A 27623-nucleotide genomic window follows, 5' to 3' on the forward strand; every position below is an offset into this window, starting at 1 on the left:
GTGTAATCCCAATAGCAACTTTGATAGTTCCCCAGCTAAATTATATAGGATAAATTATGTAAGATAAATTTAAGATTTATTGACTCTGTGATTCCGTAAGCCATAATTGAATTTACTGGTAATCATTGGAGCGTTTTCATCTTTTTGGTGAACAGAAGTCTCAATTTCATATGCATAGCTTTAATAATATTCAATTGCTATTGAATGAAATAGTAGACTAATTATCTTTAGAAATCTACGTATCATCCAATACATGCAGAAGATGCACTTTTATTGGCTGTGTTCTTAAGAACTCATTATTTGTATTTATTTCTCCCAACTTATTTTGTATTTGTACCTGATTTCTCCCAAAAGTTGTATATGTAGCATATATACACACATTTTGTACGCTTTTCTCATTGAGTGTAATGATTTATTCAGAAAGCCATAATGGGACAAATATGGGACAAATATAGAAGATGGAATCAAACTTTTGTGATATTAGTTATATTAAGAAGTGGAAATGACTGTGGTAAAAATGTAAATACATTGGGAGAAAAGAAAGGTTAAGAAATTAAAGTGGTAAGGCAGAAAAAAAAAAACCCAACTGATTTATTTTAAAATCTCCAAAGATTCTGATGAGTATTATTGAAATGGAGGAAGGATATTTGGAATAGTGTCATTTTTCATGTATTGCACTTATTTTCAGTCCTACTCCCAGTGAGGCATTATGGATGAAAATACATAGTCCCTAGCCTTCAAAATGTTTTCAGTTCAGATAATTGAAGCTCTACACAAACAGAAGCTTGTATAACTATATGATACGTAGTATCACACAGAAGAAGGAATACCTTGGTCTTCCAGGGAGAATCAAGGAATCTTCAGCAAGGAGGTTGTGTTTTGCAGGCAGAGAAATTGGGGGCTTTCTAGGAAAGAAAGGAATACACATGCAAATTTCCAGAAAAGTAAGAGTAGTGTGTGTGTTTTCCTTTGTGTATGTTTGGAGAAATTTTAAAAGTTTCCAATTGCTAGAACATAAAGTAGAGGCCAGATCTTGAAGATAGCCCATCCTGATGGCAATAGTATACAAGAATAATTTTGAGTAGGGTAGTAACATGATTAGATTAATTAGAAGAATCACTCTAACATGGGTGGAGTGGTTTGGAGGAAACTTGCCCACTGAAAATGCAGTAGCAAAAGTCTCTGTAACTGATGATGATAGTGTGCTTAAACAATACTGCAAACAGTATTTTAAAATAATTTTTTAAAGGAGGCATATAGAGACATTTAGGAAGTAGAAGCAACTTAAATTTGTAACATATTAGATGGAAGATTATTCTAAGAGGTGATGCTAAGTCTGGTGATTTTGACTCCCTAAAACTTCTACAGGAAAAAATAGAGAATCAACAGATGTGAAATAAAACCAGTGTAGTCTGTAACATAAAAATTGTGATTTTTGGATCATAGCCAAAATATTATTCTCAGAATAAATGAAGTTGTCATTTGCTTTTCAGGAATTAAGATATAGAATTATGGTTATACAATTAACAGGAAAGACTAAGTTGAAAATTTATTTATATGTATATTTATATAATATATATACTTATATAATATATTTTTATATAAGCATATTATTTAAAATTTTAAATATATTAAATTTTGATATATTTACTATATTTAATAAACTTTAAAATATATTAAAATTGTATATATGTACATATATATGTAGTTCAAATACTACTCCAGTGTTATATAAATTTTAGGAAAAAGATAATAGATAATTTGGAGGAATAACTCAGTGAAGGGTTGAGGGGGAGATGCAAATTGCTTTCTATTCATTTTATTAATACTCTTTTTAAAACTAAAATGATAAGCAAATGAGCAACTTAGCTCAATGTTAAAATATATTAATTATCAATGAAAAGCAAATCAGTGGAACCTCTAAGTGTTTTTCTTTCTTGGATTGCTAAAGAAAAATTATATATGAAAACTTTGTTATATTGATATTACTCCCTGAAATTGGGGGGCCATATTCATAAACCCATGTTTTTCTCTAAGTCTAAGTCATGTGGTTATGGTTATCAAGCTTAACTTTGCACTTGAATGCGTGTCCATGTGAATACAAGCATGAAAAGTTTAGCACTCATTGAAAGTATTACTGCCTGAAATACGAAGTTAAAAGGAACACACACACTCACACACCCACATATTTTTATGTCTTGTTATAAATTTTTAAAGACTAAATGGAAAAAGAGTCATTTCTACTATAAAAATGTCAAATGCATTTACACTCGGGAATGTACCCTGGAATGACATCATAAGAACTAAAATAAGCTTTAGGAAATGTATAAATTTTGAGAGTAAGTCATCCCAACACAAGGATGGCTGGTAATCAATTAATATGGACACAGTCCAAGGGTAAAAAATGTTAGCTATTTGTAAAGAATGTCCCCCTAGAGGCCAATAGTCACTCAGCTGCTGAAGATATTTATTAACCTTACCAAGTCCTGGCGACTGCAATTGCAAAACAGAAATAATATTATAGTCTGAAATATCTTGGGTCATTATATGTAGGGACATATGCAGGATTTCAATGGCATGCTTTTATTGATAGAGTAAGGAGTAACAGTCCTGGAAATATAAAGTACTTAACTTTAGGCTTATTATATAACAGGAAAGAAAATCCTTAATATCAAAGGACTATTCCTGGTTCCTTCTTTTCATATCCTGGGCTGATGTTGCCTATGATGAGGACGTATTGGCTACACTGAGCAGTTTAAGAATCAGAAGCTAGAGTGATTCTGCCCCCCTTCACCCCATTGAATCTCTTTCTCTTCTCTGGCAGCTGTTTTTGCCATTTATGTTAAAAGCAGATGGGGAAAATGCAAAGAACTGTCAGTTTTATTGCCATGTATAATCAGCATCTGGGCTGTATGTTACAGACACAATCAATGCAAACTCATTCTTTACTGTGTGTTGTAAAAACTTTTTGAGTTTCTAAGACAGGCTCCAAATTAAAGAAAGTACTATATATTTAAATAATGTAGACTGTGGAAATTTCAACTAGTTATGTTTTTTATCAGTCTCCATGTGAATGATGTATGTGTGTATGTATTTAATCTACAGTTTCTTAGTTATCAGCAAATCTGTACTGCTAATTTGTTTAAAAGCATGATTTGAAACTTGATATAATTCACTCTAGAGACCAAATAATGTAACACATTAATTCATATATATGTATGTGTATATGTATATGTGTTTGTATATGTATATACAAACACAAATATATATGACATATACTATAGCATTCATAATGCTATATATGTTTGGTATATTTATACCCATATTTTTATTCTTTCGCAATTTTTGTGCATATCATTTATTTTCTTTGCATCTCATTTAATTTTTACCAAAATATTTATGGCCAGTTTTACTTTCCCTATTTTTCAGGCAGGGAAACTGAGACAGAGAAAAAGTAACTTCTGCAAGGTCTACAGAGCTAATCAATGGCAGATTCAGTGCTGAATCCAAAGTTCATACTTTCAGTGACTAAATTACGCATTTTTTACCTCTCTGTATACAAACATACAAAAAGTATAAATATCTCTCTTTTGGAGAGCTATGTAATCTTTGGTATGTGGATAAAATAAACTAATAAACTAAACTATAAACTAATAATAAAATTAATATTGTTTAACATCTTGTAAATGTCTCTACAGCTTAGTCAGAATTTTTTTGATTGCCAGTTATACTGTGTGTTGTACACTCTAATGATGTAAGATAACAATTGCAGAATATTTTATATGCCAGAGTCCATAAGTCCACAAGTGACAGAACTGGAAATCATTGAGCTGAAAATTATACATGCACATAATTTTCATGTTCTACAGGTCTACACTATAAATGCAGAAGGATTATCCATTATATTTCATTTTCTGTAATCTTTGAAATAGACACTAAGAAGTGAGATACAGTGTTTGAAGTGCATTCTTTCAGAATTCTAAACGTGCAAAGATGTACAATAAAATAGCGGTAATTAGAAAGCTAGAGAAAAAATGTATAGGGGCAAGAAAGGTCTTTTATTGATTACACATATTTCTGATTTTTTTATTGGAGCAATTACAAAACTGTCTCCATTTTCTTTTCTCATTGGGCATGTATCTAGAACTGTCTTCTGATTTTGAAGAAATGGTAACAGCCGTTGCTTTGTTTGTTAAAAATAAACAGTGATGAAATGTTTTGGAAACATTCACATAAATTCTGTGGAGAAAAAAAGCTCCTGGCTACTTTTACATGAAAAAGACTTCCTGCAGTATTTATAGGATTTTCTGTCCTATTCACATTGCTAAGCCTATTTTTACTTTGAAACTCAAAATATTGACTTTTCTATGAAGGACTAGCATATTAATTTTGGTGGATTTTATCTACAGCATACAGATATATCTTAGCCATTACACTATCTATTTTTGTAACCCTAGAATGTTTTAATTAGATTCTTCATGGAAGATTGGATACACATTTGCACTCTATAAAATTCAGCAGATTCTATGCTATTAAAGAAGATTAAAGGATAGCAAATCTAGAAAATGTAAATTTTGTTTGCCTCTTTTTTTGTATCTTAACCTGAAAATTCTAATATTTTTTCCTTTTTTTTTATGGTCTGGTTTAAATACTTTTCCCCCTTTTTGTAGGAAGAAAGACACCATTTGACATGTGAGTTGTTTTTAGTTTGTCAAATATATTTTAAAGTTCTTGTAATGACACACACACACACAAAAAAAAACCTCTATCCTAGAGACTTTGAAAGTTTACAGGAACTACACATTATCTTTGTCCACTTAAGAAAAGAAAATTGACATTTTGGCATACGCTTTAAAGTTTATTTTTTGACATCTGTCAGTGGTAGAATATTTTATTGCTTGATAATCTGTCCTGGAATGAGGGATGCAATTATGTTTTGCCTTAATGGACTGCTGAGGCAGTGCCATAAAAACCACTTAGTTGCCAAGTCGCTGTAAATAACAATATAAGCTCTGTTTCAAATCTTTTCTTTAAGGAAGTTGAAAATAAATAAATAAATGCAAGTAAACCCATTGTATATAGCATTGTTCAGCTTTCTGTTATATATCTTGTAAATAAATGGTATGCGATGTGAAAATTGTCATGCTACATTGCAATAACATGATACATACAGCATCATATATTTGAATTATTATTTTTGCATATAAAATATAATACATCTCATCACAAATTCTCCTTATTTTATAATTTTTTAAAGTATTAAAGTATGTTTCAAAAACTCTTTTTATATTCACTTTCTTAAAAAGAGAGTATAATATATGGCCTCACTTAGTAGATCATTTTGTTTTGTTTCCTTTAGTAAATATATTTATCAATGAAATTAACTGCAGATTAAACACATAAATTAAATTAAAGTAGCATATATTCAAGTGCCATCAGAACTATACTTGACCAACATAAGTAATCTACATTTTTGAGACTTTAAAATAAATGACTTAAACATAAATAAATTTCAAAGGAAGCACTTAAGTTATATTAAGTGATAGAATTAATTTGGCCACATGTGTTAATGTTATTGACATTTCAAAAACCTCAACGCTGAATATAGAATTTTTTTAAAAAATTTGCATTGAAAAACTTATCTTTGAAATTTAACTGCAAAATTAGATATTTTATCTATAAAAGTTCCAAGATTATGTGAACATGCCTGCTTTTGATCATCATTAAATTCCAATTTATAAATTATAAAATCTTACACATTGTATGTGTTAAATATCAATAGGGGTGAAGTAATTAATTGATTAATTGCCTTAGATTATTTTCAAGAACTTCAAATGAAATTTATGAAAAGTAATTATTTAAAATAACTTTACAGTACTATTAATAGAAATTTAGCCATTAAGAATTATTTTTTCTACATTATAGTATTACATTATTTTGTGAAAGATCTTTAACACATTGAAATGATATGTTCTGCTTTCAAAGAGAGCCCTCTAAGTCATCAATAGTATTCCATCTATAGCTTATTTTCATTATATCCCATTGATTACATTTATGCTTGCTAAAATTTAGATACAAGAATGGATCATGGCAAAAAATAGAAAAAAAATTTCTCTTATCCATTAATTCAAAACATACTAATCAAAAATGTAACAATATCATTTAGATGCCCTTGCTGTATTTGGAGTCTTTGAAAAAGCCTTTATTAAGTGCAAAATAAATAATCTGGATGCACAAAACTTACTTTCTTCATAGTATTCATTATACTTTTTTTGTCTTCTGGGGTAAATATGGTCCCCCAATCTGGTGGCAGAGGGATATGTAAGATAAGAATTAGAAATGAATAGAATACAGTGAGATTACAGCAGAAAAGTCAGGAAGAGAATGCCCCTGGCTTTATAGAGTGAAGCAGGTACAGCTATAACCATACCTGAGGAACTAAAGGAAGTCTTCAAAAGAAGGCCAGGCTTCAGTAGCCATGAAATAAATAAACAATATTATTAATAATAATGTAAATTAGCTAACCTAAGTAATAATTGGGAATGGTTAAGGAAATATGGCACGTTTTATGCAGGCATTAAAAATAGTATCCAACAAAAATGTTGACAATATAGGAAACAATGTATAGTATGGTATTCAGTTTAAAGGGTACAATTCTAAATTATATAAACATTAAGCCTTCAATTACATAAAGCAAAAATTCATGCAAAAAGAGTAAAGTAAAATATAATTATCTGGATAGTACATTATGGGTGATTTGGTAAATAAGCATGAATTTATTTTTAATGTGAATGGCATAATTTCTGATTTTGGAGGGGGAGAACATTGCAGATGATAAAGAAAGCATTTACATTTTGTATGAGAGAGGAAGGGGTAGAACTTTGGAGAAATAGATGTATTTAGAAAATTAGAAGTGTGCCATAAATTGAGAAAGGGTACAATGAGAAAAGAAGGGTATAGTGTCACATCCAAGGGATGAAGGATTGTCAGCAACGTCAAATGCTCTTGTGAGATTCAGGACAGTGAAGATTGTGGAAAGCATGGCACATGGATATCTGGAGGTCGTAGGGTGAATGACCTATGGGGCTGTTGAAGAAAACATGGGGTCTCTGCTCCTCCCTGCTTGACAGACGGCCGCATCTTTTTGTGTGGTGCAAGCCACATCTCTGAGACACGATGATGATGGTGAAGGTCAGAATCAATGGATGGGTGCCTGGTCACCAGTGCTGCTGTCAACTCTGGCAAAGTGCAGGTTGTGGCCATCAGTGACCTCTTCATTGACCTCAACTACATGCTCTTCATGTTCTAGTATGATTCCACCCATGGCAAATTCAAAAGCACCGTCATGGTTGAGAACAGGAAACTTGTCATCAATGGGAATCCCATTGCTATCTCCCAGGAGCAAGATCCCACCAACATCAGATGGAGTGATGCTGGTGCTGAATATGTTGTGGAGTCCACTTGTGTCTTCTCAATCATAGAGAAAGCTGGGGCTCACTTGAAGGGTGGCACCGAAAGAGTCATCATTTCTGCCCCTTTGTTAGTGATGGGTGTGAACCATGAGAAGTATGGCAACTCCCTCAGGATTATCAGCAATGCTTCCTGAACCACCAACTGCCTGGCCCCCTGGCCAGAGTCATCCATGACAACTTTGGCATCATGGAGGAACTCATGACTACCATCCATGCCATCACTGTCATCCAGAAGACTGTGGATGGCCTTTCTGGGAAAATGTGGCATGATGGCCGTGGGGCTGCCCAGAACATCATCCCTGCATCTACCAGTGCTGCCAAGGCCATGGGCAAGGTCATCCCAGAGCTGAACGGGAAGCTCACTGGCATAGCTTTCCGTGTCTTAACCCCAATGTGTCCGTCATGGATCTGTCCTGTCAACTGGAGAAAGCAGCCAAATACGATGACATCAAGAAGGTGGTGAAGCAGGAGTCAGATGGGCCCCTAAAGGGCATCCTGAGCTACACTGAGAAACCAAGTTTTCTCCTGCAACTTTAACAGTGACACCCACTTTTCCACTTCTGATTCTAGGGCCGGCATTACCCTCAACGACCACTTTGTCAACCTCATTTCCTGGTATGACAATGAATTTGTCTACAGCAATAGGGTGGTGGACCTTATGGTTCACATGGCCTCCAAAGAGTAAGAGCCCTGGACCACCAGCTCAAGTGACAGCATGAGAGGAAGAAAAAGGCCGTCAGCTGCTGGGGAGTCCTGGCCCCAAGTCGATTCCCCCACAGTGAGAATTGCTCATCCTCCACAGCTTCCATCCCAGACACCCTGAGGAACGGGAGGGGCCGAAAGCCCTACTTTGTCATGTTCCATCAATAAACTAAACCCAGCCAAAAAGAAAGAAAGAAAAGAAAAGATAAAAGAAAATATGATATTGTGAGAAGGGCTTTGGGATGAGAAAAAACTCAAATTTAGGCAATTTGACTTGACCCTTGAGGGATTTTTTAATCTGTTTTGATTTGTGTCGATGCTTGTTAAATGTTGGTAATCTGTGTATATGTATTGTATATTATTTATATAATGTATAATAAAGTACTGCCAACATTCAATAAAGTGGAATCAATATATATGAAATATATTGTATATACAGAGTCATATATGACACACATAAAACAATGTATGTATGTTATATGTCATCCAGTTAGGTAAATGGAGATTATTCCAGATGTCGCAGTGAGGAAATTTAATATGGGGAATGGGTTAATCAGTGGTAGAAAGGGACTTAAAAGTCAAAAAAATGATAGGAAGGTGACCAAGAGGTAAGAAGACTAAGATCACCCTCTTGGCTGAAAAGAGCAAAGAAAGAGGGGGTATTACGCAACATCCTTTAGGAAGGAGATGGAGCCAGTCCTGGGATGTCACCTGAGGCAGAGAAGAGGATGCACGGAGGACAGAATACCCTGGCTGTTGCTCTCCTCTTCGTCGCCTTCAGTCGCTCGCCAGTGCTTCCCATTCCTGAATCTCCCCAGGAACTAGTTGGCCAGTGAGCCTGGGATGTATGCTCCAGAAGGAGTCAGCTGCCTGGGAAGGAGAAGAGGAGAAGGGAACAGGCAGTGTTTATAGGAATGTTTATATAGATGGAAATGGGGCGGAAAGGCAACGTTTTTGAAGAACTAAAATATTTATGAAAAGACGTAAAGAAATCTACTTCTTTGTGCCTTTAATAACTAGGTGAGTAAAATCTGTCTTTCTGATAGAGATATAGGATAAATGATGTCAGAGAGATGTTTTCAACAACTCTGCAATTTTGGCATGTCATAAAAATACTTCATGTGTGTTTGAATGCACTTTGCTGCGCCAGTTTTAAAGTGAAATATTCATGTAACAAATCAACAGAATCCAGACAGCTTTATTGAAAATACCTACAGCACATATGCATTTAGCGTTTAAGATTTCGCCTTATAGGAAGCGTCAGATTTAATGTTGTGAGAATAAAAATTATGTTTGCATCCTATTAAATGATTTCTGTAGAGAGAAAAGGGAAAAGTTTATAACATTTAATATTCAACACTAATGGCCTTTGTGGAAGAGTTATAATTATCTCTAAAACGTGTTATGCAATATCTTCAATTTTAATACAAATTTCTTTAATTTATATTTAGGTTATTAAAATGCACTCTCGGGTTAGTTTCTTAAAGTTGTTCTAAAGTGTTTCCTTTATAAAAATTTCTGACTTAAATATTAATGGATCTGTAACATTTAAAAATCTGAATATTTTTGTTTTTTTATAATTGCTTTGTTTTGAATCTCAGTCTTGCTCCACATTTAGGGGAAACCCAATTAATTTTAGTAGTCATTTTTGAGGATGAAAGGAAATATCATTCATAATGAACATCACAAATCCAGGACTTGAATTAAACATATTTGACAGCTCACTTTTCCATTGAAAATTTGTACTTTTTTCCATTTCAGACGTTTGGAACAGAACTCAATCAAGGTCATCCCTCCTGGAGCTTTCTCACCATATAAAAAGCTTAGAAGAATGTGAGTGAGCAATATTCTGGAATGTATGCATTTTTTAAAATTATACATATCATAACATACATACAAAGAAAACCATCTAAGTATGAATATTTAAGTGTTTGACAGCTTAAATATTGAATGATGTGACTATCTGATTGCTAGTTCTATAATTTCTTAATGCTAGTAACTAAACTGTAATATTTTAAGTTCTCCATAATTTAATATGTTGATTCATGCGTGTGTGAAGGTATGTGGTCAATATATAATGTCAGGTTCTTAAATGTTCTGTTTTCAAAACCCAGACACAGCATCTTTAATAATACTCTGGGAAAATAGCCAATAATTGATTAAAATGTGATTTTAAAAAAATTGAGATGTTTCAGATGTTTTGTTGCAGACTTCATACATGTGTGGATAGGAGCAAAACAAGCATACATGTATGGATAGGAGTAACGGCAATAAATAGCTTTCTCCTGCGGTAAATCTCCCTGACATTCAATTAATTTAACCTAACCCTATTTCTAATCCTAGCGACCTGAGCAATAATCAGATCTCCGAACTAGCACCAGATGCTTTCCAAGGACTGCGCTCACTGAATTCTCTGTAAGTATTGACCATGTCGCTGAGGGAAAGCAACAAATATATGGCTGTAGTTTTTAGTTTGGGTTTAAGAAAAATACTCCCTTAAGTTTTATTATGAATTAGAAGTCATTAATAATGTTAACTATTATTAATTATTAATGAAGTCCATCATTTTTAGAGAGGATTGCTATCTGTTACTAAAATCAGCCAATTTTTTAGGGTATAAATATTATGATCTGATTATTCTTCTGTTTCGGTAGCAAGAGTGAGGACTGTTTCAGAATTTTTCTTTCTTTCTGAAATAAGGGAAAAGTGTTTATTTTGTAGCGCTCTGTGCAATGCTGCATTTTTAAATCTCCAAACTCATAGCTACTGACAGCATCAATCCCCTATAGAATGATGCTGGGGAGGGCTTGCTGAGAATATTTAAGGAAAGTGACCAGCCAGAGGCCCCCTCCACTCCCTGATTTACTAGCCTCAGCCATCTCTAAAATAACTAGCTTTAATTTCTCAAAGAAAAAGGTAAGAAAGTGTGTTTTTTTTTTTGTTTTTTTTTTGTTTTTTAAGTCAAAAGGCTTTGAGGAGATAGCTGTGTAAATTATAGAGGTTCTAAAATAAATGTACAAAGTCTGTTATTCTTTCAAACTTGTAAAAAAAATCTCAGAAGTCTACTAAGTACGGTAACCTTTATTTCAAAATATAATTTTAATGTAGGAGGTTGGAGGATGGTATGGTTTTTTTGTTTGTTTGTTTTTGTTTTTTATTTTAAGAGATGAATCTTAGAGGAGAGTTCTTATTGATGTAATTTACTGCTGGGCTCTTTTCAAATTCCAGAAGTGAGTGCTAGCAGTTTAGAATTCCAGGATGCACATGTGCATGAGCCAGGTAAACACCTGGAGTTTACAGAGCAGTTTGTTCCCACTTTTACCAAAGGTACACCAGATTGAAGTGCTCATCGGGCACGTGGGTGTTCAGGTCATTGTGTTGCTCTGCTTAAAACACTATAATTTTCATTATGTAAAGAAAATGATAAACTATCGCTCACCTGCAATATTTACTTGGGTCCATTTCTGTTTCTTTGTTTTTGTTTTTTTGCTTTTTTCTAAAGAGAACCCAAGACCAGAACAATCTATGACAGATAATGTAGAGTGCAGTCATGCATTGCTCTCAGGGTGGGCTGTCAGATTCTAAAATCACAAAGTTCAATGAAAAACTCTGTTAGATCACCCATCAAACTGTCCATAAAGAATGGTGTATACAATCCAAAGTTAACATTGACAACTCCCCACCATACAAAACAACAAAACAAAAATCATGTCAATATCAATTTGTAGTCCTTCACGTACCTGTGCCTCAAAGATAATCATTAAATGACAAAAGGAGAAAGATCGGGGGAGAATTCTTACTTATGTCTGCTTGCTTGCAGAGTTACTATTAAGCATCTATCTATTGCCTTAGTAAGGTGAAATGACACTTTTGTGGTTGTGATGATTAAAAGAAATAAAAAAATCAAATAATATATGTATTATTATAATTTGTCATTTATCACAGCAAACCATTATTTATTTATTAGTGAATATTATATAGTTATCATAACTTATTTTATTATAAATTATTGTATGTAATCTATATGAATATCTTAATAAAGTAATAGTTAATAATAAGGAAATAACACATGTAAAAGAACATGCTTTCTGGATTCTGATATGAATTTTGGTGATCAGGGCACTCATGCACTGATTATCTTTCTTTGCTGAATTGTATTTTAGTTTAGAAATTAAGTCTCATATTTCCAGTTCAAAATGTATCAGTACATGGAAGAGTTGAAACCATCTTTCAGAAATAGAATGCTACATAAAGACCTGTAAGATTATGCAACTGATAGAGTGGGAGAGGATTCAAATATCTTTGTGGGTGGTGATGGTTGGGGTTGTGTGAGTTTTAACAGCATCTACACTACCTTAGAGAAGGCCCACCTGTTACAACTGGTACCATTTTCCTGATTGTGTTCACATTTTGATGTGGCCATCCAAAGATGGTGTATTTATCTCCCCATGAAACATGTAACTCCCAGATTCCCTTTAGCCTTGTTCTTCACTTAACAGCAATCATATGTTCAATGGAAATCTATTGGGCTCCTACTGTGTACCGGGCCCTGTTTAAGGCTCTGGAGATGCAAGAGAGAACAAAACAGATAAAACCCTCCTTCATGGAGGAGATCACTGATTAACTAAGTGAATGAGCAGAAGATATAGGATCTCCAATGATGAAAAGTGCTATAGAGAAGGGAAAGGGATAGGAACTGCCAGGGTGGGGTGGGGAGTTTAAAGAGGTGTCCAACAAAGCCCTTCCCAGAAGGTGATAACTGGAAAGATGTGGAGACTGGAATTGTAGGTGTGAGCTGTGCAGATATGTGCAGATATATGGAGGCAGAACTTTCAAGGAGAGAACAGCTTAAATACTAAGACTAAAGCAGGAATATGCTGAGTGTTTTCAAGAAAAGGCAAGAAAAAATCTGTGAGGAGAGGGGAGCTGATGCTTGGAACTGACATGATGAAGAGGTGGCAATAGTTGGTAACAGCAAGGTCTGGGATATGAACACAAGGATGAAGGGATGAAATAAGGTGGAAAGATAGGTTTAGTGGAAAAGAGGAGAGTAGTATTAGAGATCTAGGTTGTTAGATAAGATCAAAATCTTCCCAAAATGAGTGGCTTGCGAGTGTGTATTTAGTACGAGTCATGCATGTAGACTGCACTTCTTTGTTTAAACCAAGTTTTTATTTTATACAAATTTGCCGTCATTTAATACCATGTCTTTCTGGAACTATACAAAAATGCATAATCAGTTTAATTTAATCCCTATGTTTGCTAAAGATGTGATAATAGTTAAAGCAAAATGATAACAAATGCCTCTACTGCATTTTACTTTAAAAAAAACAATCATTCATTTTAAATTGTCATTTAATTACCAAAATGGTATGCCATAGAGTAAACTGGATTTGATTTCCAAAATGTTTTGTAAGGTCTCTCTTATTAAGGAAATCCATTATGATTAACAAAATATCATAAATAAATGCATCTTTCAAATCATTTTATCCTCAAGGATTTCTATTCCACATATTTATATTATTACAATGATATCAACAAAATTTCTGTTAATATTTAATAATAGTAACTTAAGAATTCAGCCTACTCAGCATTTTTAGCATTGTCTGAAATAATTGCATTCTATTCACTAGGTGGAAAATTCCCTTTATATTAATAAAATGGAAGTGTTATAGCTGTATAGCATGGTGATTTAAGCAAATAGCCTTTGAGACACTAAATGACTTGAGTTTGAATCCTACCTCTATCACTTACCAGGTACATGGCTGAACTAGTTGCTAATTTCCCTGTGCCTCAGTTATCCCGTCTCTAAAATGGAGATGAAAATACCCCCATCCTGGTGTTGTTAAAGCATATAGCAAACATCCAAGAGACAATAGCTATCCCCATGGCAAATTCTTCCACTGATAATTCTATATATACATACCTAAATTTTAGTTATCTCAGAGAATCTTTAGGCCCATGGAACTCAGAATGTGGTTTTCTTCTGACCTCATTGTTTTCATTAATCCCATGCAAACTATTGTATCTCAGTTACTCTAATTTTGCTATTCACTAACTAGCTCCAGAATTCCTCAGGGGTGATACAGTAAAGGACTTCTTTACTATATTTCCATTTCCTACCGTCTTTTCTTAGGCTGGAGTTTACTCTCCTGCCTGGTACTTTGGTTTTAATAGAGGTTTTTAATGAAAAATGAAAATGTAACATCTCCATTTTATCCTCTGCTTTCTTTTTACAGTACTCTCTTAAAAAATGCTTAGTGTTATAATTCTCAAAGATACATTGATTTTAAATTATGAGTCTTGTGACGTTTATTTGGATAATAAAATCTGTCCATAGCATCCTTTTCACCATGGCTGTCTTATAGCTTTATATTTTGGACATGGTTTTCTTCTGTCTTCTGCCAGCTTTTTGTTAAGGGCAGGAGAATGTAAAGACTGCCCAGTAGTCGTTGCTATCCTATTGTAGAAACTCACGTGTAGAACTGGGTTTATCATTCTTCACCTTCCTTCTAGTTGCAGGTACAAGAGCTGACTTCAAAGATTTCCCTAAAAAGATTCTGTATCAGCATAATTGCAAACTGTATATAGTATGCTGAATCTAAGTCGCATATTAAAAAACTGTAAGGAGCTACCCAATTTGTCATTTTGGTACTTGGATATTATCCAGATCCTTCATGTATTTATTTTCTTTTCAGCTGAATTCATTTTCATCTTTCAATTTCTTTTTTTTTTGTTTTGTTTTAATTTTCTTTCCCTCTTATGAGTATAGCACAACTTCTCACTGGCCTTCTTGCACTTTATAGCTTGATGTGATATGTCTTTCCTCTCATTTGTTTTTCATGAAGACAACCTTTATTTTTCATCTTTACATATTTATTTTGGATTTGTCTTACTTAGATTAAGAGAAAACAAGGATTTGTAAAGCAGAGTATCTCTTTTATTATATATGTATTTTTACATTACCTTTTCAGCCTAGATTCAGTAACTACCTGTCTCTCCCATCAAAGGAGAAGGGTCCTGCATATTACAATAGGCAAAAAAAGAGAGGCTTTTTTAAGAAATAAAATACTTTAAATTGATCCGTTACAATTTTTCAGTTTTCTTGAGTGCTATGTTAGAAAGTGGGAAAAAGATGGAAGGAAGGAAAACTGGTATTTCAAACAACCAGATTGTAATAACCATAGTTGACAGTACACTCTTTATATATTTTTCTCCAAACAGGTAAAAAGCAGGTTTAAGTGATCCATGTGGATGCTTTTGCATATCTTAATAATTTTTTTTATTCCTAGCAATCATAGCCAGTGTTTATCCAAACTCTCTGAAGCATATTATGCAGAATAACCCTGGGCAATCACAAAGTAGAGGGAAGCACATCTCTCAGAAATATTGATTAGTTGTATCTCAGAATTTAGAACTGTCAATCCAAGATGAAGAACATGCAGTGGGAAGAGTTATTTAGAAGGAAACAGAATTAGACTAAGGGTATGAACTACAGATTTTTAAGATTTTCATTATCCTCAGAAGGACAATGAAGTCAACAACACGGGGAGCAGAAAGGAAAAGGGAAGAGGTCTTAGTGTAACATGAGTTAACTTATACCAACTCTCTACTATCCTATCACCCCTGCCCCAAAAGGAAAACTAAAGCCCTTGAAAAATATTTAAAAATTGCAAACTGCTGCAATAATTTATTGAAGCAAATTACAGGCAAATGCTAGCTATGAAGGGGGCAAAAGGAGAAAAATAAAGGAAGTTTCTAATTATTAGAACTAAGTTTCTTTGCTGGGGTTGGTGGGGGGGACTGGTATAGGGAAGGAGAACAGATTTTCCCTGTGTCTCAGAAGAAAATTGTTTGTTTGTTTGTTTGTTTGTTTGTTTTTAATGCAGTTTGCTATTATGGTAGCCAAAATATCTGATGACTAACCCACTGCAAATGAAATTCATTGAGACAAAGGATAAGACAAGTGTTGGGTATAGATACTAGCTAGTGGATCAGTACAAAGTGGACTTAATATTGGAATAAAACAACTTTGTTGTAGACCCACCCATTTCCCCTCATTTTTATTGATTTTGACCTGATTTTCTTGAGTATCATCTAATTTCTCTGTCCTTACCTTTGAATTTTTGAGATTTTTTAATTTCTTTTCTTAGCTGCCATTTTGATCTCATTGTGTGAGCAAACTACCCAGCCTTAGACTTTCTGTACCTCTACAGAGAGAAATCTCATTTCTATCACATTTAGCAAGTATGTCTTTATCATAATATTTTTATGGGCAATAGTCCATATACCCAGTTAAACCTATACAGATAGGTTTCATGCATCCTTTTGCACTTTCTCCCTTCATTTTTCCATGTGTCCATGTTGTCTCATTAATAATAAATATTTAATTTTCAACATGATCTTAAAGAAAACAATGGGCTCCTTTGGAAAAAAAATAGTTCACAATATAAAAATGATATACCTCCCATGCTATTTGAGCCAACCTTTGAAGCAAAAGTCCCAAACAAGCAACCTACCAATTCGTTCACCCCTTGATTCTTAAGTGGTTCTCTCACAATTTATATGCGTCTTTGTACCTTTCTAAATCTCAGTGGGTTCAAAATATGAAACTCCTCAGCATTCAAAATTTCTCTTTGGGGTGATTATTTGAAGCCACACCTTATTTATGTCTGTCTCATCAGTGTCTGGCACATGGGCAAATTATGGACACAAAAAAATAACAATTTGGTCCACTTTAATTGGGCACCAAGTTTAGAACCTTGTGAAGTTCCTGGCTCAACGTAAGCGCACCACAATATCCATTGTTGAATGAATTAATTGAACATCCTGAATTTGGCACCATCTTGATCTACCCATTTGTATGCCTTAATATCCTCTTTTCTCTTATTCTTGACCTCAAAACATACATTTATCCTTGCTTTACCTTTCTTAATTCCCTTACCACCTTGACACTGACAATATATAAAATTCTTTCTTTGTGTTCTTTGATTTTTAAAATTGTTTTGACTTTGATTTACCTATTAAAAAAAAAAAAAACATTCGTCTACACAAATGAAATTTTATGTTATGCTATATAGCCATACAAAGGAATCTGTACAAATGGAATATCTCTTTACACTATATAGTACCCAGCTTTATTTATTCCCTTAAGACTTTTCTTTATATTTTATAATATATCCCACTCTCTCTGACATCTTAAAAGGGAAACAGTTTTACCCTCACTGTTATTCATTTCTCTTGTTTTTTTATTTTCCTTCTTTTCAAACAAAAATCATATACTGCTGCCAAACGCATTAATTATTTAGATTTTCATTTCAGGTTTTCCAATATGTACCATAACATCCATTTATTTATTTTCTAAAAGAATATTATTATTTTTGAAAATTATATATTTTGGTTGTAAAGAATGTTTTAAAAATACAAAACATTATAGATGCAAATTTAAATCATCTCTGGATGGCATATCACCTGCCATCCAGGTATTTTCCACTTCTCTTATATGTGTGTGTGTGTGTGTGTGTGTGTGTGTGTATATATATATGTATGTGTATTTTTCCAAATGAAGTTCAAATCATACTTTAATGTACTTCTTTGTATTATGCTATTCTTTTAAAATTAGTTATATAATCACGTTCATGTCACTAAATATCCTTCAAAATATGATTTTATAAATGTAAAATACATAATATATACTTAACTAATCCTCTGTTATTGGATTTGGAGACATTTTATTTGCATTTAGTTTTTCACTGTTATAACTTATGCCACAATTAACGTTTTGTACATAAAATGTCGTGTGGCTCCCTGAATGTTTTTTTGAATTAAACTATCAAAAGTGGAATTACACAGTTGAAATCTATATAAACACCTTTATGACTCTTGATTTATGTCAACAAAATGTTCCCTCAGAAATATAGTTTCCATCTTTTCTTACATATAGTCCTAGTTCCCTACTTTTTTTTTTTATGTTATTATGGCATTTTATACTGAATGAAAAATCTGGATTTAACCAGTCCACGTTAAAGAGAATAGATAATTGGCAACTATTCTCAATTATTATATATGGCCCCCTTCTTTTGGAGGCTAAAAATAACTAGACCTCATTGTAGACCTATTGTTAATAGCCACCATGATGAGGCAACTATTTCCATTCATTTGCTGTTGAAATCCCCTCACTTTACCCTTTTTGTTAATTTACTCCTTAATACTTTTTCTCTGCTAATTTATTTCACTCATCAAATAGTGTTCACTCACCAGACAAATGTCAGAACCTAATTGTCTGCCAAAACCCAGGTGCTAGGCAACAGGTGGACTAAAGTGATGAAGTTGTGCTCTGTGCTGTCCTGTTCTGCATGAACAAAATTTTTGTTCATGCAGAACGAAATTCTGCATTTCAAAATTTTTGAAATTTTGAATTTAAAAATTTTTGAAATTTTCATTTTCGGTCATGCAGAACAAAATTCTGCATTTCACAATTTTTCCTAAATTCATATTCAGGGTCACCACCTTCACCAGTCTTCTGTTTCACAATCATATATATTAAATATTTAAGACAAAAATCATACCCTTATATGGATTGCATTTGCAATATAACAATACTTGAACTCAGAACCCATCCCTTTAATAAGCAGTGAATTTAAGGGTCTCTTTTGTTGTATAGAGTGTGCTCTTATTACATGTGAACCATATATATGTGTATGTATATGTAGAAAAACATGACATTTTAACAATGGTTATTTCTGTGAAAGGGAGATGAGATTATGAATTAAGGTAACTTTTTTGTGTTTTTCTATATTTTCAACATTTTCTACAATAAGCATATATCTGATATATAATCAGGAGAGATATTTACAATTCAAATACTTACAAATAATAACTTTTGATGGACTGAATGTCTACTAACCTACTGTCTTCCTGAATACATAGGTGTTGAATGAATTTGTTAATGCTAGTTAAATTTTCTGATTTTTTTCATTTAAAACATTTTTTTTCAGTGTCCTCTATGGAAATAAAATCACTGAACTCCCCAAGAACTTATTTGAAGGACTATTTTCCTTACAGCTTCTGTAAGTATTTGATTGTTTCTGATTTGTTGAACCTAATTATTATATTTTATTCAGTGTACCTCTATGATATTTTCATGGATGCTTCAGAAAAATTTGACCAAAATGAAATATTTTAATGAAGTGAAAAATGCTAGGCTGGCAGATCTAACCCTAATGATTGTTGTTCATTTGAATACAAAGCACTTTAGAATTGTCCTAAAACCTTTCTCTTCACATTGTACAAATGTTTACTTTCTGGCTTTCTATCATTTGAAGCAGGCAGCCTTTGATGAAGCATCTCTATTTTGATTTAACAGTATTTGGAAAGGAGAGAGACACGATGATATGTTTATCAAGCTTTATCAAAAGTATCTGCAGGAGAGACAGTGCTTGGACTAGCATCCCAAGCATAAGGATGGGGTGCAATAGACCATCACTCAGCAGTAGCCCTCAAACTATGCTTCAGTGAAAGAACTATCTATGAATCACTGCACTGCATCATTAAAAATTTCTCTGCTTAGAAAATGCTACTACATCCTTGACTCAAAAGAAGTATTTACTACACATACTTAAAATAACAAGATTTGACATCAGGTGTTATAACGAATGCCCACGTGTAAAGGAAATTTGAACAAATACTTATACTGAGATTATTAGGGTTGGGTCATCTAATTCTGTGCAATTTACCAAACACGGAAACACTGGCTTAAATGTTGGGGAAACAAAGATGAGTATCCTACCATTTCTTATCTCAAATATCTCAGAGTTGGCCTGCCTTAAAATTCTTAGGCTTAGGATTTTATTTTCTGTAGAGTGCATTTATTTAATGGCGTTGGGGTTCATACCATTTATTTGATAAATATTTAATTCTAACCCCACAAACTTCCCAAATGTAGATCTTTTTCCTTACTTGATAAATATATGTTCATAAATACGCCCTGTTACCTGTATCCTAAACTTTTTCACCATTACCTAGAAATATATTTTATAACACAACCCAATACACACACACATACACACACACAAATGACATAAAATATTAGCAAAACAGTATTTAACCTTGCTATATATAGTGCTGTCCATTCTATCCCATTCTGTTGCATTTAATCAATTTTTTCGCTCACTTTATTTATTTTTTAATGCTGCATAACCCAGTAAATCGATTTCATGACAGACAAATGAATCATGATAAATACTGATACTTGTGACCTAATAGCTTTATTTGGGTTTCAAATTATTGTGTTTTTTTACTAGAGAAGTTGTAGGTTTCAGAAAAACCCTGCATAAAATACAGAGTACCCAAATACCATCCTATTGTTAACACCTTGAATTAGTGTGAAACATTTGTTATAGCTCATGAAAGAACATTTTTATAATTGTACTTTAACAATACTCCATCATTTACAATAGGTTTCATTGTGTTGTACAGTCATATGTTTTTGTTTTTTGCCTTTTTAACATTTTTTCTCGTAACATATAAACAACATAAAATTTCCCCTTTTAACCATCACCACCATCCATTACCAAAACTTTTCCACCAAATTATTTTTTAATCTTTGCAATGGAGTTAGCAATTACTGTTTCTGACTTTAATAAAATGATTCCATATGCATTATAGGTAGCTATACTCGCTATAAATATATTTAATGTTATAACCACGCATTGCTTATTTGCTATTTAGCTTTCTATCATTTTTCCACATTTTCTTAGCATTACTCTCCTTGCCCTTTACTTACAATCCTTTTTACCACATCCTGGCTAGTATCACAACTTCTTTTTCCTTACACACACACACGTGCACTGATTGGTGGTTAATGTAATACACCTGTTAATAAACCATGCAGTGATAGTAGCACAACATTGTGAATGTAATTAACAGCACTGAAATATATAACTGAATGTGATTAAAAGGGGAAATGTTAGATTGTATAGATGGTAGAATAATTTTTAAAAATCCATGGAACTACACTATACACACAGTAAACCCTAAGTTAAATCATGAAATATAGTTAATAGTACAATTATAAAAATGTGCTATCATCAACTATAACAAAAGTTCCACAACAATGCAAGGTGTTAAAAATAGGGTAGTATATGGGAATCCTGTATTTTATGCATGATTGGTCTGCAAACCCATAACTTATCTACTAAATAAACAAACAAACAAACAAATAAATAAATCCATCTTTGCTTCTCAGCCTGATGTTCTCTCTCTAGATTAAGGCCCATTCTGAAGCCTGTCAGGGGAAAAATGATATGGCTGTCTCTTTACAGCTAGCAGAGAACTTGGTAAAATATCCTGTCTCTGTTTAAACAGGCAAGTTTGGGGAGAAGTAGGCAAACAGAAGGAGCAAAAGAAATTGGCCTCCAATTCTTCTTGCCCTATTCCCTGACCCACATTAATTCTAAGTACTAAATGCTTAGAGAAGCACTGTTTATTTTCAGGCTCCCTCCTTGCTTCTGTCCTTAATTTTCTGCTCTCTAGCTCCTTTCTCCAGTTAGTTCATGAATCAGGGAGCATGGTCAGCATTACATGTATTGTGGTGCAGGATGAGTAGGCATGAGCTTTCTACGGCTTTTAAGAAAACATTGTGTAGACCAAAGAGAGGATCCAATTCTAGCTTCTAAAGGAGGACAAAAAAAGAATGTAGCATAGAATCACCATGAGGAAGTCATGGCTTTGCGTGTGCCATGGAGTACCTAAAAAGCAAGCAAATAAGACTGACATGCCTCATATGTTAACCAAAGATAGAGATTTATGTGTTCAAAAGGAAAAACATTCTTGTGTTAAATAATGAGGCATTCAAACCCAATGACAAAGTTCATATTTTTTGAGCCACTGAATATTTGTTAAAATCCCAAGTATTAAAGCACTGAACTAAATGTTGATAGAAACGAAGAAGTATCAAAAAACATTCCTTTCCTTTAGAGGGCTAAACTGTCCCTGGGCAAATAAGCTAGCCTACATGAAATATTTATGTAATAAGACCAGTAACTTTCTTTGGAACCCAGAGGAAGGAAGGCTCTAGTTAGGGAGAAGTTGAGTTCCAGAAGAGGTGGGTCTTCTGTGAGGCCTTGAAATAAGGTTGAAGAAAGTGGCGAAGAGAACAAGTATCTTCCCAAAGATGAGACCATCAGGAATAAGACATAATCATGTGTAATCTATCAGGACAATGTTTGCCTATGTCTGTTCTGTAAACTCCCAGTTCCACATAATAGTAATATAGGCATTATAAGGGAACAAAAAAAAGTTTGTGGCTATTGTGTTAATCCAAGTTAAACAGGTATTTATAATGCAAGACTAGAACCTTTATTATAGTAATGCACATGCCACTCTATGAGAGTGTTATAAATTATTCTCTAACAACAAATATTTACTGAGTACCTTACATGTACTAGGCACATGGGAAACATCAAGAAACAAAATAGAGATCCCTGTCATCAATGTATTCTTGGAGGAAAGAGCATGAAAATATACAGTAAACAGTAACCTGACAAATAAGTAGATTATATAGCATGTTACAAGGAAATACGTACTTTAGAAAAAAGAAAAAGTAGATCAAAGCAAAGGGAATTGAGAGTGCTTGGGGTTGGGGAAGGGGCAAGGCAGGCTGCAAGATGAAAGAGAGTGGTCAGAGCAGGCTTCATGGAGAAGGTGTGATTTGAACAGACATAGGAAGTGAAGTGGTTAGCGAGGCAGACACCTGGGAGGAAAGCGTTCCATGCAGACGAGAAGGGAAGCTGACCTCTTTGAAGAACAGCAAGGAGGCCAGTGTGGCTGGGGGAGAAACAGCCAGGAGAAGAGGACGAGGAGACTTCGGAGCTCGGAAGGGTGGGTCACAGACCCTATACGCCATCGTGAGGACTTAGGCTTTTACTCAGTGAAAATTGGGACCTGTTGCGTAGTTTTGAGGAAGAATTGATGTGATGTGAACTGTTTAGAAGGATTACTGTGGCTGCTATTTTGAAAATAGACTGAATTTCTTTTTCATAGAGCAACTTGAGGGGCAAATTTTGTGGCACTTTTTTCACCTTCTTGACAGCACAGTCTAGTTGTTCTCCCTCTACATCTTCCAGAGAATAATATTCAGTACTTTTTATTGAATGGATGTATAAGTAACACTAGTTTTAGATAAGTATTTGACTCTATGAATTTTGCTTTATCTGGTAAAATCCAAAATCTTCAGTATGTTATCTCTAAATTATTGATGTTATGAAGTTAGTATTAGGTTAAAAGAAATGTATTTCTTAATGAGAGGTTCTCAAGAAGGACAGAATCTTGAAGGTGAGTTAATGAGCTGCTACACTTTAATTCTGCAACTATTTGATCAAACAGATTATTGAATGCCAACAAGATAAACTGCCTTCGGGTAGATGCTTTTCAGGATCTCCACAACTTGAACCTTCTCTCCTTATATGACAACAAGCTTCAGACCATCGCCAAGGGAACCTTCTCACCTCTCCGGGCCATTCAAACCATGTATGTATCTATAATTTGGATCACCTTTGATGATCCTTGTTTTCATTCTGGATTTGAGAGCTGAGTCCATTGCAAGTCATGTGAGAAATTGCTCTGTGTTTATTTCTGAAAGGCATTTGGCTCAGAACCCATTTATTTGTGACTGCCATCTGAAATGGCTGGCGGATTATCTCCACACCAACCCAATCGAGACCAGCGGTGCCCGCTGTACCAGCCCCCGCCGTCTGGCAAACAAAAGAATCGGACAGATCAAGAGCAAGAAATTCCGTTGTTCAGGTAATTTCTTATTTCATCTAATATCTCCCGTGTGTTACCAAAAAAAAGGAAAAAAAAAAAATGAAGAAAAGCAGTGGTTACATGAGACCTAACAAAAGCAGCTGGCTTTCAGCCGAATTACCAAACATTGCAGAATCATATTTCTTTTTTCTTCTCCCCATGAAGAAACAGAGAACTGTAGACTGAAGTCATACAGCACTCCTAATGTAATATTTTTAACCCTATATCCAGCAGAAGAAATAGTCTCTCTGCCAATTTAAAAATACGCCTGGATACTTCATACTACATTCCCAGGGTTTGAACTTAATCGGGCCTGTCAGCTAACTCAGAATGCCTTTTAAGTATGTTGTCTCATTTTTATTATTATGTCATTCTCCACTGGGCAACCTAAAGAAAATCAGTCATATTTTCATTTCTTCAGAAAGTCGACTGAGTTTCTGATTTACTTGGTTACGTGATTTACTTAGACTCAGGAGTGGTAGTGGGAAAACTCCTTATACCTTGCTTCTCACACTTAATGCCATTTTCCTGCTTTGCATTCTCTTACATTGAACAGGACTATGAGGTTACATTTTTCCAAAAGGCCATATTTTTAAAATCTGGAAATATTATACTTTTTATAACAAGCTAAATGTCATTGTATTAATACTAAATAGAAAACTTACCTCATTGAAATTTACTGTTTGCTTTGGTCTCATTGTTTCTTTTTTTTTTTTTTTTAAGATAGAAAAATGCTATATATTTTTGGTATATGCTACCTCACTATTCCAGGCGTATTTCACATTCAGCAGTTAATTTATACTAAAAAGCTAATATCAAAACAAAGCTGTTTATTGTCCATGATTCTAGATGCATTTACTACTCACTGTGCATTATTAGTCTTTGGCCACTGCTGTGAATATACATTTTCACTTAATTGTCTAGAGTATCTTTAGTCCATTCTTAATCTAATATAACTCATATCTCTGCTTGCTGACATTCAGGTGCATCTTCTATTTTTTTTTTCTCTTTTTTATTTAGCTAAAGAACAGTATTTCATTCCAGGTAGGTTTTGCTCGGTAGTAGGACTAACTGCAGACCCCCTTTCCTTTCCTTATAAAATATAGCTTCTAAAACTTTGATATGCATGCTTTTGAAAATACAATGGATAGATTCAATTCTGCATAGATCACTTGTAGCTGTTTCCTGAAAACCTGACCTTTGCATGCAGCTTCTGATGTTAAACATATATATTAATAAATTCCCACCTTTTATTCTCTCTCTTATATTGGCACATTATATAAATTTCTCACAATAGCTAAAATGATTGAACCTATGACTCTCTCCTTAAATCATTTTCTTTCCTTACATTGTATATCTGACCTTTCAGCCTGTTTTTAAAATAGAGCTCATTGAGCTGATTTTAAAGACAGAAATCTTTCTGTTGTCAAAGAGCTAGTTCTACATGAAATCGGTTTCAAACAAATAGAATTACTTTTTCAATCATGAGATTTACTATTCTATAATTTTTATACTAAAAAATAATACTTTATCTTTTGCTTTACTTTATGGTGCTAAAATAGGAGTTTCCTACTGATTATTTGCAGTTGTTCCTGTATTCATTTGTGACTTCATATTCTTACATTTCTGGGGTCACAAGATAACGCTACAAAAAGAATGTTCATGTACCATCATAAAAGCATTGGAAGTTCACAGATGCTAAATGCCTTGAATAACTTAGGCAGATGAACAAAATAATTTTTTTTTAGAAAAGGAATTGCATTGTTTTGTCTCTTCAGTCTTCAAACTACCAAGGCCGATGATGCTAAAACTAGCTCTTTGAAATATGTTTCTTTACTTATTTTTCCCTTGCCTGCCGGTTGTGTAAAATGCCTCTTGACTTGTTTGTTTTAAACCATTATACAAAAATATGTGTTAGTAATTGATTGGCCACATTCACCACCTTCTGGGTATATGCCAAGACTATATTATATGTTAAGGGCTATAAAGAAAAAGATATTCATACAGTGTTAGTCTGAAAAAACATATCATTTTCCTAAGAAAAGTTCTAGGTTTAGTCTCTAATTTAAGGAGAGATTTGTTGCTTGCTGTGGTTGAGTTATAGTTAGAATAATTTTATGCATTTAGCAGGCTATGTTTTGTTGCTTATTTTGAGCTTGAATAATCCATAATATTTTATATACTTTGTCCAAAGTGTGTACTGACTACATAAAAGGTAAAACGTTGAAAAGTACAGTTTTTTGGCCTTCATTGGCAAAATTTAAAATTCACTATTTTTACCCAGTTATTAAGTAGAAAGTTATTTGATAGATATTACTTACCTTGAAGAAACCATATACTAAACTCAAGATCACCCGTAGAATAAAACATTAATATGAATTAGATCCCCAAGATACAGCAGTTAATATAATTGTTACCAAATTATTGTGTTTAAATATTCTTTATTATTTTAGAAATTGCTGTATTCAATTCACCAAATAAAGAACACTAGTCAGTTTGTTTTCATAATCTTGAATTCTGATACAGTTTTGAACTGTTATTGTAGCAGCAAACATGTAGATTTTGGAAAGTATCTCTTACATCAGATATAGCTTAACGTGCAATTTCTGTTCAATTTACATATTTAAAATAATTACAGAAGCAAGGACTTAGATAAGTTCTTTGGAATTCCTTTTTGTCAAGATTTTAATTAAAAATTGAGCCTACATAAAGTACCATCATAAAATAAGCATTATAGTCATTGCATTGAAAACATATTATTTAAAGTGTAAGATATCAAGCAAACTCATGTCTCTTATACTTTGTTACCAGTAATCCCTCATTTCCTTTTGGAGACTAAAGCTTAAACCACAGTACAGCAGATCCCAAATAAATACCACTGCATTAATTGCCAAATATATCAAAACTATTATATTTCAGCATTTCAACCTTCTTATGAGATTCTGATTCCATTTCCTCTGAGTGACATTATTTATAATTTGTAAACAACATCTGTAAGCCACAACCTAAGGATTAATCGAAAAGCACTGACAATAGTCCTTGAGGCTCTGTTTGATTAGTTTTTCATTTAATTTTACATGTTCACTTGCCTATCACAATTCTGTATACCATTCCAGATTTTCAGTGATTACTCAAAAGAAAATCTATCTTGCAGAGAGTTCATCTTTTAAAGGGATCAACAAGAACTTAATTTGTAATATGCGTCTTTTATGCCTTTGATTTTCTTGTAAAGACCACTGTGCTTCAAAAAATTATTATAAAAGTTTAAAAAGCACAGCAATTTCTCTCATACCATGAGTGCCGCAGTAAGGACAGAAGGAAGAGAGCATAGTCGGTTTTATATATATGTATATATATACACACATGTATATAGATATATATTAACCTTAACGGGGATTACTCTGTTTTTCTTTCCTTCTTGGTGATCTTTACTTTTGCAGGAATTCACCATTTGGGCTGTAAGTAAAAGTGTCTGATCTGAAACATAATGTCCTCCCTTTTCAATCCTGATGATAGACCTTCCTCTGGTCTTTGCCCTTTGCACCTTTCTTTCAAGAAGAAACCACAGATCTCTTGAGCTTCTCTGTTGTCCTTGTAGCTCACCTTCAACTTCTTCCTGGGTGTTGTTCCTGAAAGCTGTTGATT

General features: G+C 33.5%; 1 protein-coding gene and 1 pseudogene across 2 annotated transcripts in view; both read left to right on the forward strand.

The window, feature by feature from the left end:
- The window catches only part of SLIT2 (slit guidance ligand 2), a 391304-nt gene that overhangs the window by 269162 nt on the left and 94519 nt on the right, over positions 1-27623 (forward strand). Inside the window, exons 10-15 of one of the 2 annotated variants that reach the window (XM_037829492.1) lie at positions 9936-10007; positions 10518-10589; positions 19172-19243; positions 23559-23702; positions 23815-23978; positions 24999-25022. In XM_037829492.1, coding sequence (XP_037685420.1) covers positions 9936-10007; positions 10518-10589; positions 19172-19243; positions 23559-23702; positions 23815-23978; positions 24999-25022 — 548 coding nt within the window. The remainder of the gene's footprint in view (positions 1-9935; positions 10008-10517; positions 10590-19171; positions 19244-23558; positions 23703-23814; positions 23979-24998; positions 25023-27623) is intronic. The other variant, XM_037829493.1, reaches the window with a different exon arrangement.
- Positions 6922-8364, forward strand: LOC119529261 (annotated as a pseudogene).

Source organism: Choloepus didactylus, chromosome 3, assembly GCF_015220235.1.
Source record: "Choloepus didactylus isolate mChoDid1 chromosome 3, mChoDid1.pri, whole genome shotgun sequence".
Taxonomy (NCBI): Eukaryota; Metazoa; Chordata; class Mammalia; order Pilosa; family Megalonychidae; genus Choloepus; species Choloepus didactylus.